The sequence below is a fragment of the Octopus sinensis genome, linkage group LG7 (assembly GCF_006345805.1).
Source record: "Octopus sinensis linkage group LG7, ASM634580v1, whole genome shotgun sequence".
NCBI lineage: Eukaryota > Metazoa > Mollusca > Cephalopoda > Octopoda > Octopodidae > Octopus > Octopus sinensis.
In genome coordinates, this window is record NC_043003.1 from 97,270,131 (window position 1) to 97,287,630 (window position 17,500).

Here is a 17,500-nt window from a genome sequence, read left to right on the forward strand (position 1 = left end):
CACTGACAAAACTTCGTTTTGTGAGTTTCTTAAATGGCTTATAAACACCTTCCACGCTGCAATTGTTTTCGTTCCAGCACACGATCTTAGATCAAGTCACTCGCTATGCAAGTACATCTCCGTAATATATATATATATATATATATATATATATATATAATATATATTATATATATATTATATATATATATATATATATATATATATATATATATATTATGGCTGCCCCATCGTTATCGAGTATGGCCATTGCACGATACATATATATATATAGCAATAAGAAAATAGAGGGGATCAATAGGTGGTATTCATCAACTTTTAGACATAATATAATGTCTATTTATTTATTTTTAAAACAAGCACACTTATAACAGTATAACAACACACATACATGTATAACATATTATGCTTTATGTATATAATATATAAAAATAGCAGTAATTATTAAAATATAAAACGTATTGTAATAATTACCGCTATTTTTATATATTACTAGCAGTATAACCCGGCCTTGCCCGGGATTAAGTTACGATTATTAAGCTAATCAAGTTCTTTATTTCAAACCAAACTAAGTAATATAGACGTCAAATTTGGGCGAAATCTGTTGAAATTAGTTATATATATATATATATATATATTATATATATATAAAATAATATAAATATATATGGGCAACAGACATGAATACACATATACGCACACGTACGTACGTACACCTATTGCATGTTTTATGCACGCATACATGTTCATAAACAGAAATTAATGGAAAAAATGTTGTTAAATTTGTAGATTGACATTCGCACGATTTTCACTAAGAAAAAAAAATCAGTTTTTTGCGTAAAATCAACTACTCTGGCCTCAAAACCCTTTTTGTGGTCCGTGAAACGGAGTGGAGTGTGGTGGAAACCTCGCAAATTGTACCCATTTATATTGTGTAATTCACTGACAAATTGTTAGCTACCTCTTTGTTTCTTTGTTGTTAAATAAATGAATTGTCTACAAAACACTTTTTTACTCGGCGTAAAATAAAAATAAAACTCTTTCGCACCCAAAGTAATGTGTGTGAGAAAGATGAACGATTTAAAATAAATAAATGATTTAAAATAAATATATCGTAATTGTTGTGTGAGAAAGTATATGTACTATGATTATAAAATATAGTGTCTTTCAAAAACAAAAAACAAAACATTTTACATTTTATTTTTATGAACGTCGTCACTTACTCTCTCTCCCTCTCTCTCACTTTGTCTTTCCCCTGAAACTCTCTGCCTCCTTCTTCCACTTTTCTTTAACTTAATTTTTTTTTGTTAGACGCCGTCAAAAAAGCTATGGCTGATATTTTTTATGGCTAAAAGCTACGGTTGAAAATATATTTTTACCCTATCCGCGGGTGCCTCGGGAAAAAATAAGTTGACAAAATCCAGACAGGATGTTGACGAATGTCCTCCTAAAATTTGAGCGACATGCGTGCTAATTTGTGGATGTGCATAAATTACAATCCCGTACACACACACAAACACATGCGCGCACACACATCATGCCTTTTATAGATATGATATATGTAAAGCATAATATGTTATACATGTATGCATATTGTTATATTGTTATAAGTGTGGGGTTTTTTTAAGATAAATAAATAGACATAATATAATGTCTAAAAGTTGATGAATCCCCTCCATTTTCTTATTGCTGTATAAATTAAGGGTAAAAGTTTGTTTCACCCTCACCTATTTATTACATTCAGTAGTGTAATTGCCATGCAAGGAAAAAACACTTGGTTTTCTACCAGCAGTATATTGGATAGATATTATCCCTTAGTTAGTTGGATTCACAACCTCTAACTCTCTTAGAATTATATATATATATTGGTCTGCTCGCTTAGCCAGCGGGGTTACGTCATTTGAAGGCTAAAACAATGCGAAGCGCATTGTGTAGCAACATCTGATAGCCTGGTCGGTCACGGTGATCACGCTGATATATATATATATTATATATATATATAATATATATATATATATATATATATATATATATATATTATATATATATATATATAAATAATTAAATATATATGGGCAACAGACATGAATACACATATACGCACACGTACGTACGTACACCTATTGCATGTTTTATGCACGCATACATGTTCATAAACAGAAATTAATGGAAAAAATGTTGTTAATTTGTAGATTGACATTCGCACGATTTTCACTAAGAAAAAAAAATCAGTTTTTTGCGTAAAATCAACTACTCTGGCCTCAAAACCCTTTTTGTGGTCCGTGAAACGGAGTGGAGTGTGGTGGAAACCTCGCAAATTGTACCCATTTATATTGTGTAATTCACTGACAAATTGTTAGCTACCTCTTTGTTTCTTGTTGTTAAATAAATGAATTGTCTACAAAACACTTTTTTACTCGGCGTAAAATAAAAATAAAACTCTTTCGCACCCAAGTAATGTGTGTGAGAAAGATGAACGATTTAAAATAAATAAATGATTTAAAATAAATATATCGTAATTGTTGTGTGAGAAAGTATATGTACTATGATTATAAAATATAGTGTCTTTCAAAAACAAAAAACAAAACATTTTACATTTTATTTTTATGAACGTCGTCACTTACTCTCTCTCCCTCTCTCTCACTTTGTCTTTCCCCTGAAACTCTCTGCCTCCTTCTTCCACTTTTCTTTAACTTAATTTTTTTTTGTTAGACGCCGTCAAAAAAGCTATGGCTGATATTTTTTATGGCTAAAAGCTACGGTTGAAAATATATTTTTACCCTATCCGCGGGTGCCTCGGGAAAAAATAAGTTGACAAAATCCAGACAGGATGTTGACGAATGTCTCCTAAAATTTGAGCGACATGCGTGCTAATTTGTGGATGTGCATAAATTACAATCCCGTACACACACACAAACACATGCGCGCACACACATCATGCCTTTTATAGATATGATATATGTAAAGCATAATATGTTATACATGTATGCATATTGTTATATTGTTATAAGTGTGGGGTTTTTTTAAGATAAATAAATAGACATAATATAATGTCTAAAAGTTGATGAATCCCCTCCATTTTCTTATTGCTGTATAAATTAAGGGTAAAAGTTTGTTTCACCCTCACCTATTTATTACATTCAGTAGTGTAATTGCCATGCAAGGAAAAAACACTTGGTTTTCTACCAGCAGTATATTGGATAGATATATCCCTTAGTTAGTTGGATTCACAACCTCTAACTCTCTAGAATTATATATATATATTGGTCTGCTCGCTTAGCCAGCGGGGTTACGTCATTTGAAGGCTAAAACAATGCGAAGCGCATTGTGTAGCAACATCTGATAGCCTGGTCGGTCACGGTGATCACGCTGATATATATATATAGATATATATATATATTATATATATTATATATATATATATATATATATATATATATATATATATATATATTATAAATTGTAGGCGACGTAGATGTCACATATGCATCATTAGTTGTCTAAGTATTATAAAATAAGCATCTATCCAAGTTAACTTTGCCTTTCATACTTTAAGTACCAGTGAAACAATGGAGTCGATGTAATCGACAATACCCATCCCCCAAATTTCGGGCCTTGTGCCTATAATAGAAACCATTATAAAATAAGCATAATAAATAAACTGATTTGAGCTAGCCAACTATGTCTCTGAAACAAGTCATGATAGATTTCAAAAAATTTGTAAATTTCTAATTTTGATGCCAAAAAAATTATAGCTTTAAGGGTCAAATTATAGCTTTAATGGGATCAAATTTATCTTTTCGTAGTCAATAGATTCAAACATTTTGCTTTCAGGCATTATAACATAAAATAATATTAAAAGAATTTATCGTAAGGCGGCGAAAAATAGCACGCCGGGCAAAAATATTTAGCGGTATTACGTCTGTCTTTACGTCCTAAGTTCAAATTCCACCGAGGTCGACTTTTCCTTTCATCCTTTCGGAGTCAATAAATCAAGTACCAGCTGCGTACTGGGCTCGATCTAATCGATTGGCCCCCTGCCCAAAAATTTCGGGCCTTGGGCTTAGAGTAGAAAAAGAAAAGAATGTAAATAGAATTTATCATCTATATCGTGAATTACAACATAGGGGTCCAGTTCCCTAAACTACGCACATACATATATATATATATATATAATATATATATATATATATATGTATATCAAACCTGTAATCATTGTACAGTGTATACATATATATTCTTATACATAGCTTTTGTGATTATTCTGTTGATGTGATTATTTTTGTTAAATACAGGTCTCGTGACGCCAATGATTGCAGAAAAAATCCTTGGAGAAGCCGGAGGCATCATGATTCTAACCATGGGGTCGATGGCTCTTATGTCCACAGGTTCCGGTGAAGTTATGGCAGTATCTTCTATTATCGTGTACGATATTTACCAAACTTACATTAAGCCATTCAGGTATTCTGTTTAAAATTACTTTACTGCCCATCCTTTATATCATTATTTCTTTGATGTTTTCTAGAGCGGTTCTTTAAGACAAAAGAAAAGAATATCTAGTCGAATATGAGTGAAAATATGATGGTTCTACTGCAAAAGCAGTAAAAGATGAAAACTCAATATCAATTTACATTATTCTAAAATTCTGAAATATTTCTCACCAAAACAATAATATATGTATCGTCGCTTCCTGAACTATTAAAAGGATGCGCTTAAAAACAAATTGCTTCTGTGACATTACTAATGACCATGCAGTTGATTCTTTAAGGGTAAGGTCCCTATATGTTTAGTAAGACATCAGTCGCGCAAACACTTTGATTTATTGGAACATCATTTAAAGTCTTTGTTTTGTGTAGTATATCATACCCATATAAACTTGACTAAGATCATACCTCTCAAATGAAAAGCTGACGAAACACTTATCCCTTATACAATGTTGTTGATGTTGTTATATAGCTTTGGTCATTCCTGTTCTAACAGACCCATGACGCCTGTTACTTTTGTTGTGTGACCCGAAATCAACACTGATAGAGCAGACCCACCGCAAACTATTAAATATGATTATTGTATGCCTTATCTTCTTGATAGTCTGCGTCTGTTGTATATCTTCCACTGCTTTGATTGTTCCTGTATATATAAATTCTGATTTAAAAAATCTAAGATCAAGGTATTCAAAATGGACCGAGTCGCAACACAAAATTGTTTATTCTTTTACACGAATTTATAGTGTGCATTTTATTGATGCCGCTGTTATCATTTCAGTGGAATTGTTTTTGCGATTCTCTGGAAAGATTCTGTTCTTAGAATAGTGTTACAGTAGTTTCGGGATTGGGAAAGAAAAACAATATTTTGGACACAGAGGAGACAGATAGGTGAACTGAGCAAGAACGTTTCAGTTGATCTTCTACACGTATCCACCAGGTCATCCCATAAGTTCTGTCCGAATTTTGAATAAAGAAAACAAGTGATCAAATGTTATATTTATTTGAAATTTAATCATCAAAGTACTTTCCCAGATTACCTATGACTTCCTTCCATCTAATTACAAGCTTTTTAATCCTATCAATGTAAAACACTTTTGGTTTCAAAGCGAAGAACTCTGAAATGTCAGTTTCGACCTCCTTCTGGTTTGCGAAAGTTACGTCCCCCAAATGATACTGTAAATTACGAAACAAGTGGTCGTCTGAAGGAGCAAGGTTGGGAGAATAAGGTGGATGAGGAACTTTTTCCCAACCAAGTTCTTCGATCTTCTGTGATGTCATCTTTGCAGTGTGGGGTCGCGCATTGTCCTGATCAAACATCATTCCTTTTCGATTCACTAAAGCGGCTCTTTTTTTCTTCAAAGCTTGGCTCAAACCCTCTAATTACTGACTTGATCATTGATTGTTGCATTAGGTGGTAACAATTCGACGTGAATTACTCCTTTGCTATCCCACCAGATAGAGAGAAGAACCTTTTTCCCATGAAGTTCCCTTCTCGGTTGTGCTTGAGCTTTTTCCCCTTTTATCAAGCCACTGTTTACGACGTTTAACATTTCGATAGAAGATCCATTTTTCGTCACCAGTCACAAGCCTATCCAAAAAGGGTGAAATGAGTTCGCGAGAATGGAGAGAAGAGCAGATGTCAACTCGGAATTTGCGGTTGCTTTCAGACAATTCATGAGGCATCCATTTTTCAAGTTTAAGAAGCTTTCCAAGTTGTTGAAGATGACGAAGAACAGCTGTATTGTTTGAAGTAAGCTTTATTGCCAATCCTTCAACTGATAATGCAGGAATAATGCAGGATTTCCTTCAAGTAATGCCTCAAGAAGCTTATCATAAAACTCAACTGGACGTCCTGTTCGATCTTCATCTTCAAGGCTGAAATCTCCACTTCTGAATTTTGCAAACCATCTTCTGCAAGTTCTTTCATTCAGGCATTCTTTCCCATAAACTGAGTGTATGTTTCGAGTCGTTTCGGCTGCAGATTTTCCTTTTTTGTACTCATAAAGCATTATATGCCTCAAATGCTCTTTGGATACTTCCATGTTAGAAAGGGCTTTAATCAAAGAAATTTTAATTCTATTATTCTGTAAAATAATATTTATTTAGTTTAAATGTACACAAATGCATAAAAATAATTTTTAATTTCATTAGAATTCTAAAATACGATTAAATTTCATTCAATTTTAAAAAAAGGTAAAATCGGACAGAACTTATGGGATGACCTGATAGCAGTATAACAGAAGCATCAATGCCATTGCCTCTTTTTTTTTACATTGGTAAGCTGCACTCCTGTTGGTTCAAATTCTAGCCAGACAGGCTGGGACATTTTTTAGTTAAATGTCATTCGTTTGAACACAAATCAGTGATGGTAACGAAGGATTCATTACACCGTGTAACAAAATTTTATTTTTTATTTTTTTATATTTTTGTCTCTGGTTAATAAGTGTTATTTCCTACTTGCTTCAATCTAGAAAACAAAGGAGATGACAACTATTCTCTCCAAATTTTACTTTTGTGACCTGGACATCAATGTTTTGAAACTGACCTATTTTCCATTAAATTTCAGACAGATTCAACTTTGAGTTGCTGAAGCAAAAATATCATTATAGCAAATATTCTGTTCAGTACCCCAGATTTGCTTGTCAGTCGCTTGACCATAACCACTTGAGCATGTCCCTTAGTGGCTGACAATATGCACATCTCTGATCGTAAACAGGAGTAGTGTGGGAGCATGTGCTGAGAGGAATTCTTTAGGGTTTCAATAATTCGTGTTACACAATGTTATCCTTTTGCAGCTCGGCAGTAAGCACCTTTAGGTAACAGCAGATTTAGATAGTAGCATGTTTGGATATCAGTAGGTTTAGATATATACATTTAAATACGATACGTTGGGAAATCTCCTTTACATTTCTCAGTTGACACGATCTGAGGTCTTCTGATAGATCGATGTTGATAAAATCAAGAATATTCCCTGCGAAACATCTATAATAAAGTTCCCCCCCCCCACGACATCCCCATTAAAGTAACACTCTAGAATATCAAAACCCTTTTCTCATCATATTATCGTCATTGTTATTCTCGTTATTTTCATCATCAACATCATCATCATCATCATCGATAAGTTTTAGATGAAACAAATTTGTTAAGCAGTTTTCATTACCTGATGGAAAATTTCTTTTGCATTTATTTGAAAATTTCGTTGAGATACGAATAAATAAACAACACGATCATTCACACCACATCTGCTAAAAATTTAGTTTCGTTTTGAAAACATGTTTAATCCAATGGAAACTGAAAGAAGAAAGACATAAGTAATCTTTATTAACAAAATTAACCAGATTGTGTTGAAGTATTATTGTAATGTTCTAGTTTATTGATTAATATTAATTTCTTTCTTACAGGAGAAACCTTAAGCGGAACCAATGCGTTCTGTGCGGGAAGACCAAGGTGAAAATGGAAACAAACGGTGATCTGTGCGACCAAAACGGAAGTGGAAGTGGTGGCGGCGGCGGAAGTAGTACAACAGCTCGGGGTGACAATCTGAATTGTAAATGCTTAACGGTTTCTGCCTGTCCACGTTGTAAAGATGATCTGGAAGCACGTAATGCTCGGGCTAAGAAAGAACCAACTCGTTTTCGGTACCAATGCCCTACTCATGGTTCTTATCGCGAATATCAAGATGATTTAATAGCCTTCAAAAACTGGTGCATTGTATGGGTGACCATAAGCATCATACCTCTTGGTCTGATGGTGTTTATGTCTGGTATCAACCTTAACTGGATATTTTATGTTGGCGCTATTCTTACAATTCCTTACTTTCCTCCAGTACTTTTGTCAATCCTATGGGTGAAAGCCACTGGAAAAGGCCTCATAGCCGGTACGTATGATTGCATTTACAATAATAACAATAATAATTATTTTTATTATGATTATTGTTATTGTTTTTATTATTATTTATGGGTCGTTTTTTCATATTTCTAATGCTTCTATTGTTATTTTTGTACTTATCCTTGGTACTGTTGCAGTTGTCAAAATTATTGGAGCTGGTGGTGGTTGCCTTATCTGGGCTTCTATAGTTATTGCGCCTCCGCTTACTCCAGTTTCCGCATTTACTGTTAGGATCTATAGATAAGCTGTCTATTTTCTTATTATCCTTATTATTGGCGCTATAATTTCTGTTATTAATAATATCAATATCATTATTATTATTATTATTATTTGCTTTAAATGCTTTATTATAGTTCACAGTATTATTCCTGTCCCAACTACCGTCTATAGATTTATTCTTATTACCATCAATGTTTCTCGGGGAGTATTTAATTTTTCTATATATCCTGAATTTTTCATTGCTATGTTATACCTATCCTTGTGTTTATTAAAGATCTCTTCATTAGAGAAGAGGTTTGAAATCCTTTTACTTATATTCCGTAGTAGGGCTCTTTTTATTTGCTGGGGATGGTTACTAGAATTATTTATATATCTTACAATAGTTTATTTTCTTATGCTGTCCCTTAAGATCATTTGCCCTTAGTCATATTGCTTTAGCTAACGCACTCACTCACATACTCTTATTTGTTTCAGTCATTTGACTGAGGCCATGCTGGAGCACCGCCTTTAACCGAGCAACTCGAGCCCGGGACTTATTCTTTGTAAGCCCAGTACTTATTCTATCGGTCTCTTTTGCCGAACCGCTAAGTGACGGGGACATAAACACACCAGCATCGGTTGTCAAGCAATGCTAGGGGGACAAACACAGACACACAAACATATACGCACACACATATATATATACATACATATGACGGGCTTCTTTCAGTTTCCGTCTACTCACAAGGCTTTGGTCGACCCGAAGCTATAGTAGAAGACACTTGCCCAAAGTGCCATGCAGTGGGGCTGAACCCGGAACCATGTGGTTGGTAAGCAAGCTACTTACCACACAGCCACTCCTGCGCCTATAAAAGGTTACTCATTTATTTTTTACTTATTTTTATTTGTTTTAATTTAATTTAATCTAATCTAGTTTGAATGTTATTTTGCTCTTCTACTTGCCTATAGTGGCCACGGTTTTTTATTAATTAATTTATTTATTTATCTGATTTGTTTTCGTGTTATCCGGTTAACGAACCGGAACCGCGTTATAGTTTTCAGAAAAATAGCTGACCAATTAGGTTGCAGGACTGACCATAACCCCTACCCAACTGCACACAAGGATTCAGGGACTTGTTGATCGAAAAAATAACGAACACGAACACCGTACTTTGGTTACCACCTGGTGTCATACTCTCTTTAGTACAAACGCAAAAAGAAGACAATAAAAATGTATGGTCAAGGTTTCTTCCCTGTTGCCTGTTTGATCTGGTCAACTTCATTTATGGTGCGAATATAGTCTATTATACACATGATGTAGTTTGTGAATTAGTCCACACTCTTCCCTACCTTAGTGAGTAGTTTGTATTAACGTCGAAAACGCGTTAATGTTATACTCGCTTAAATTTTATTTATCTATTTTGTCTTTAGTCAATGTGTTATTTACTATTTTCTTCTATCTAGCAAACAAAGGAAATGACAATTATTCCCTTCAAACGTTGCCTTTTTGACTTGGACATCAATGTTTTGAAAATGACCAATATTACATTACATTTCAGATAGATTCAGTGCTGAGTTGCTGAAGCAAAAATATCATTATAGCAAATATTCTGTTCAATACCACAGATTTGCTTGTCATTTGCTTGACCTTAACCACTGGAGCATGTTCCTTAATGGTTACGATATGTGTATCTTTGATCATGAGCAGGAGTAGTTGGAGAGCATCACAGCCATGCGTTGAGAGGAATTCTTTAAGGTTTGAATAAATGCAACAAAAGAAAAAGTTCTAGGAAACATTAACCATTTTATATACTTCCTAGAGGTAAGCAAATAGAAAATAACAGTTGCTATCCGAGGACAAAATTCGTGTTACACAATGTAATCATGGCGACCATAAAAGCTATAAAATAACCAGTTTTAGAACCGGATGAGTAGGCTTTCTTTTCAAATACAAAATACATTTGCGTGCAGAACATTTACTGCTCTAAAAGTTACAGATTTCCTCTGAATATAAAAATATTGTTCATATATTTGAAAATAGTGATTCCTTTACACTTACAAAGTATTTTCAGTTGCATAAAATCATTCCGACAATTAAACAAACATGTCTTCATTCAGCAAATTGTTACGAATAAAAGCTCACTGAAGTCCAACATCTTTCTGTCAACTGAGAAAATTCATTCTATTTCCATTCTATATCAAATTTAGCATTATGAAGTTAAAGCATTGTTAAAGCTTTGGATAAAAATGAACCGTGCTTTCACTATTGATAAAAGATGAGAACTTTGTAAATTCAATGAATTGCACTGAAGCAGAAGTATGGAATTCATTTGTGATATTTGTAAATGACTTTTTGAGCAACAACGGAGCAGCTAACTATGCCGAAATAGCCGACAACATGCTGAAGAATTTTCAAAAGTTAGGATCAAATATGAGTATAAAGTCACCTTGATAAATTCCCTGAAAATCTAGGTGACACAAGTGACTAGGAGGGAGAATGTTTCCATCAGGAGGAATTACAACCGTGTTTCGTGGTCTGCTACCACAACAGCTCCTTTACAGGATCCAGCTAGCTCAAGACATCATCAGGAGGAACAACGTCCGGTTTCGGCCCCTACTCCTCTACCGTTTTGACGTGGCGAGGCCCCCCCTTTCAGAGGTGTCTTCAGCTCTGGTGTTGGGTGCATGTCTTCTTTCTTCTGTTCCCTGGCCTCTTCGATGTGTCGTCAGCGAGTGTCAGCCGGTGACTGACTGTCTTGTCAAATTTTTCCCTTTAAATACCTGCCGCATAAGCTCCAGCAGGCAGCCCCAGCAAGTTGTCACGTGACACTGTCTCACCTTAACTGACTAGTGAAGGCGCGTAGTTTTAGCCCGCGCTTTTTCTAAACGACCGTCACATGTCAGTCAGCTTGTCTCATCTAATGATGTTATTTCCCGTCGGCATGTTTATGACTTTCAGTGGAACAAAGGTATCAAGACAGATGGGACTTGAATATGATGGTGGATTATTGCTGGAACTTGGATCGTGATCTTCATGAGGTCCAGCACTGATGAAAATCATCCAAACGCAAGTTCATGAGAAATTAAGCATAAACAATGATATAATTTCTATATAGATATTTTAAGATTTTTACTAGTTTTTTTCAGTGAAATTTTAAGAAAATATTCTGGTTGTGAAAAACCAGTTTCTATGCTTTTTGTATGTTATGTTATGCCTTGTTCCTCGAAATTATGCGGGTTCAGTATCTTGATGTCTTGACGTGCGTGAAGGGATGTCACTTGTGGGTTCTGTGTATAAACAAAACTAGTTCAGGTCCAAATATTTTGACAACAGAAGGAAAACTTTTCTTGTTAATCAGTGTTAACAGGTCACTTATTTTTTCCTCTATGTATATAAGTGATTCAAACTAATTAGGAAAGGAATATAGGTGACAAAAAAAGAAAACAACAAATGACAAGTATTCAAATGCCATTGCTTACGTTTAGCTACATCATATACAATAATAATTCGTTGCTTTAACTCAAATTTTCTCTTTTATTTAATTGCAGGAAGTATGATGGGATTATTATGTGGAACCATTGTCACATTAGGAGTAGCTTCTACTTACCCTGGAGGTCTTGGAAATTTCTTGATCAACACAGTTCAAGACAATGTCTTGTTGGCTGGCACAATAACAAGTTTTGCAGTCAGTTTGATCTTTTGTGTGGTAACATCGCTACTGACACATCAGATCGTTTCAAAAGAAGCCAAAGAGGCGGAATGGCAAAAATTGTTTAACATTGATAATCCTTTAAATCCTTGGGAACAAAACTACAGAGAAGAACTTGCTGGTATGGAATATAACGAAAGACCGACATCTCAGCAAATGAACCAGGCTTTCCGATCTGCCAAATTAACAGCTTATATAGGTGGAACTTCCTGTATTTTTATTTTCGCAGTAGTTATCCCAGGCATTATGGCGAGTTTTTCAGTGATGAATGAAACACAGTTTAAAATCTGGGTAAGTTTCACGCAATTGTGGGTTCTCGTAATGGCTGTCATAGTTATTTTTCTACCACCTTTTGAAGAGGTGTCAAGAATTATGCGGCAGTACAAACTAAACAAGAGTATTTCATTGAAAGAAAATTTTATAGAAATGAAAGACAATTACTATCCGTTGGATGATCAGGGAGCAGCCAAAGTATAAAGGTTGGAAATTATATTAACTTAGTCTTACGAGCGACCACTAAATCTACAGGATGAAAACGCTCTATGAAACAACAAAGGGGGTAACGAACGAAGAGATTTCTCATGGTAAAACCAGGACTTGAAGAGAAAAATGCGAAGGCTGCGAAATATTAGCGGTAGATACAGAAAAATCTTCATCTAAACTTTTACACAACCAATCTTGCATAATTTATAGACATACTACGAGTACGTTTTCGTGTTCTTGTTCATCAAGTTCGTATTTTCCATAAAATAACAATATTTGTTGTTTTGATTGGTAGCTAACTAAAACAGAAAATAAAATGTAAAAAAAAAAATAAATACCAAGAGGTAAAACAAAGGTATATTGGTGTTTAGTTTGAAAATACTGACTGACATTGTAACAATCTCTAGTCTTGTTAAAATTGTCATTTGGATTCAGTCGAAAAGCAGCTGTATTGTAAATAGGAAAAGAAAACGTGTAAAAACGATGATATTGTCTGATGATTCTGAAGTAGTAATTTTAAATGCATGTTGAATTAGAAATACACGTTGAACGGATTCAGTAGATGCATTCAGTTGATGTACTTTTTGTAGTCAGAAAGGAACAATTGCACACAAGCACAAAGGCAATGGATATAGCGCGCCGGCCGATGAACACATTGTGAAATGTAGACATCTGAAAGGATTATACTGTATACATATGTAAAAGTTTCAGATATCATTTTCTCACCTGTTCAGTGTAATAAATAAAATGGTAAACATTTTCATTGCTACATCTAAATCTCAATTTCAATAAGCTGTCTATGCAAACCGTTGTAAACACATGAACACATACATTTGTGTTAGTAATGTATGAACATATACATTTGTATGTACATCATATAAACATATGTTTGTATACGTAACATGTGGACGTATACGTTTGTGTGTGTAACATACAGGCATATGCGTTTCTATTTGTGACATATAAACATATACGTTTGTGTTTGAATATATATGTTTGCATGTGTGACATATGAACATATTCGTTTAAACATGTACATTTATGTACCAAGCATATAAACATATACGTTTGTGTATGTAGAAGGTTAATGTAAACACATTTTTAGTGTATCTTGCTTTTATAGATGTAAAAAAAAGAAATATGTAAAATTTTAATTCGTAATTAAAAATATACATTTATGTAATCAATAAATAAATAAATAAATATTTTAGTCCTTTAACATATTCAAACAATTACATTGTAAAGATATTGACACATTTTTAAATGACTTGTAAATAGGAAAATCGTATGAAGTATGAAGTGATTGGCACATGCGGTGACAATACCCATTGTAGAGTAAATTTATTACACATATTTTCTTAGATAGTGTCATGCCTCATTAAACATAATGCCATCCCCGGAGGTAAGACTCAGGTGAAGACGCTTAGTGGTGCGATTTCCTGTATGTTCGGCTGATACAACAGGAATGAGGTCAAATGTGGACTTCGAGTTGACTTCACCCCACGACCCTTTTTGTGAGTTGATAACCTCTAATGAAGTGGAAATCTCTCTCTCCTTCCCCCCCCCTCTCTCTCTCTCTCTCTCTCTCTCATATATCTGAGGGCTTGTGTCAACAGAATACTCTGAGCTAAATCTTCTCTTCGCTCCTTTGCGCCACATGTGCTCAACTCTCCTTCCCTCCTTCATCTAATCCTCCTCCTCTCTTCCTCTCACACATACTTCCTCCCACCCACCTCTCCTCTCTTGCTCTGGCACCTACTTCCTCTCTTCACTCCTACCCACCTTTCTCCCTTCCACCCTCTCCCTTCATCTCCAACCCCTCCGTCGTTACGCCACCCCATCAAATTCCAACCCTACCATCCCTATACATCCCATCCCACCCACATCTCATCCCTTAGACCCCCACCGTTGCTTCCCCTACCCTCGCCTCCCCACACCACAACACCCCCATACCACCCACACATCACCACACCACACCGCTACACACCACCACTTCACATACCACCACACCACCACACCACCACACTACACTACATCACCCCACCCCGCACACACTAGCACTGACCACTTCCCAGCATCTACACCATCATCCACACACCAACACATGTACACACGCACACGTCAATGTCACCAGCCCCCTTCCACACGCACATGCATGCTCTCACATACAAACGCACGCGCACCTTCCTTTTGGGATCATCACTACTTTATTATCTCCCCTTCTTCCTGTGTGACACCTCTGTCCGGCATTCGCCATGATAGCTCGCTAGCCACTAAACCTTTTTTCTATTTTCTCGCCTTGTTTATTTCTGTGTTCCTTTCTGTGGAGGAGCGTAGGCTCGAAACATAAGACTTTCTCACTTCTCAAGCGTTAAACTAATACATCTGTTTGTTGTTTACACACCCGTCTTCGTCTTTTTTTTCGTAAATTCTCACTGTATATATATATATATATATACATAATATGTACATGCATAATGTATGAGTGTCTGTATTATTTTTACCGTTTATCGTAATTAAAAAATTGGCATTGTTTAATACCTAATCGAAGATGACTAAAGAGTTTAACATAAAAACTACGGTTTGAGCATTTATGTTTCAGTGTGATTTCATTTTTCAAATAACTATAAACATTATGTTTTTGTCCTTGTTATTTTTATTTGAGTTTATTTTTGTTTTTGTCAATTTTTGCTTTGTTTTCTTGTTAGTTTTTATTTTTCTTCCAAATTTTAAATACTTTAAATTTTCACATACTTAACTAATTTAAGGGAGACAACTTCAAAAATGTTATAAATGTCATGCACTTTTACACTTCTTATCTTAAAGCACGCTTTACCAGAAGTTGACATCACCATTTTAGCATTTCATAGGTACTGCTAATATTCGTCCGGTTTTTCCATTAAGTCTCCTCTTCTCTGTAGAAATGTGGAAGAAGATATAGCTTGCGACGTAGCTAACGATGGAAGATTATGCTAAATTCACCTACATAACCATCCCCACTAACAACAGTCGCTTAACTGTCCAAGTGGCATGCTCACGCTAAGAGTTAGTTAAAGAATGAGAAAGCAGTGGCAATTCTGAAGAGCAATAGACTAGATAAATAGACAGATGTTATGTTGATAAAATAGGCGGAAGGCAAGAAACTAGTCATCTATCAAGAATGCAGGTAATACACACAATCTGGTGAGCAGACAATGAAATATCAAGGACTGAAGGAAGTATGAAAGGAAGAAAGGACACGAGTAAGTATTACACTAAGAGACGAGATGTGGAAATAAGAATGACAGAGCTCTGCCATAGAGAGGATAAATTAGAGAGGCAACGTGATAAAATATAAGAGATGTAGAGTGAGAGCTATTGCTTGGGATGGGAAAAGTTGCAGGTAGAGAGATATGTATGTAGAGTCAATACTTCACGACATAAAGGGGTGGAGGCAAACGGTGAATGTCAAAAAAGAGGAAAGAACAATAAGCAAAAAGAAATACAACAGGCATAATGGGAGTTAATGAGATACAATAGATATAATGTGAGTTAATGAAACCGTAAGACTAAAACCTTGAAAAACTAACTTTTCAAATATACAACATGTAGTTTCCGTCTCATTGAATCTTCTCAGCTTCTACTCACTGAAAACAACCATTGTCCCAACGTGAATTGTGCAGAAGAGGTAATGCTTCGAAATGGTAAAAAAAACAAAACAAGTAAAAGAGGTAAAAGAGTAATGATTGAAGCAGGAAGATTAAGAATTACTGACAGGTACTACCTAGAAAATTTAGAGAGAGGGAGAGAGAGAGAGAGATACTGAGTGAGTGAGTGAGTGAGAGACAGACAGACAGACAGACAGACGGATGGGCGGACGGACGGACGGACGGACGGACGGACGGGCGGGCGGACAGACGGATGGACGGGCGGGCGGACGAACAGGCAGGCAGGCAATGAGAATGGAATCAATCTGAACACTAAAATACGTATATGTATGTGTGCATGCGTGCGCGCACATGCGTGTGTGAGTAGCAGAGTAGAATGAAAAGAATTTCTTTCCACCAGGATAAGTCCACCAAAATATCTTTTCTGCTGTTACAAAGACTACCAAAAACTGCTGGCATTAAGAAAATGACATTGGAAGCTGAAGCCTAGAAACTGCTCAAACTGGCGTCACTTGGTACCGAAAATGGTATCTTAGAAGTCAAAAGGAAAAATAATATGTGAAGAAATATTAAATAATGCAACATCACACCCTCTCTCAATTCCTCTTTGCCATCATTTTCCCCGCTCTTTTTTATATATGAGGAGTTACTGTCTAGTTCATCATTGCACTCGATATGGAAAAAAACACTATAACGGGAAAATACTAAAATTCTTTGACGCGAGAAGCAGCAGATGTTGATGTGTGTGTGTTGTGTGTGTGTGTCTGTGTGTGTGTGAGTGTGTGTGTGTGTGTGTGTGTGTGTGTGTGTGTGTGTGTGTAGTCCGCAGATGTGATCCAGAGATTCTCGGTATAGAACACACTTAATAGCGCTCGTGATTCTAAGACTCTGATGTCTTTAGGGGGCATCAGCAGAAGGGTAAAGAATGGCTATAAGAGAGATCAGGTTGAGCAAATATGGAGACAACTATGCGGATTAACACATTAGATATATTAAATATAACAGCTTGGGTATGAAGTACGAAATATGTGTGTGTGTGTGTGTGTGTTTGTGTGTGTGTGTGAGTGTGTGTGTGTGTGTGTGTATACTC

At 35.4% G+C, this 17,500-nt stretch overlaps 1 protein-coding gene across 2 annotated transcripts in view; it reads left to right on the forward strand.

Moving 5' to 3' along the window:
* LOC115214230 (urea-proton symporter DUR3-like) overlaps positions 1–13,526 on the forward strand; it is a 324,559-nt gene extending 311,033 nt beyond the window's left edge. For both annotated transcript variants that reach the window (XM_029783351.1, XM_036504980.1), the window contains exons 7-9: positions 4,296–4,461; positions 7,886–8,361; positions 12,120–13,526. In XM_029783351.1, coding sequence (XP_029639211.1) covers positions 4,296–4,461; positions 7,886–8,361; positions 12,120–12,757 — 1,280 coding nt within the window. In that variant the 3' untranslated portion in view covers positions 12,758–13,526. The remainder of the gene's footprint in view (positions 1–4,295; positions 4,462–7,885; positions 8,362–12,119) is intronic.
* The last annotated feature ends 3,974 nt before the right edge of the window (positions 13,527–17,500 follow it).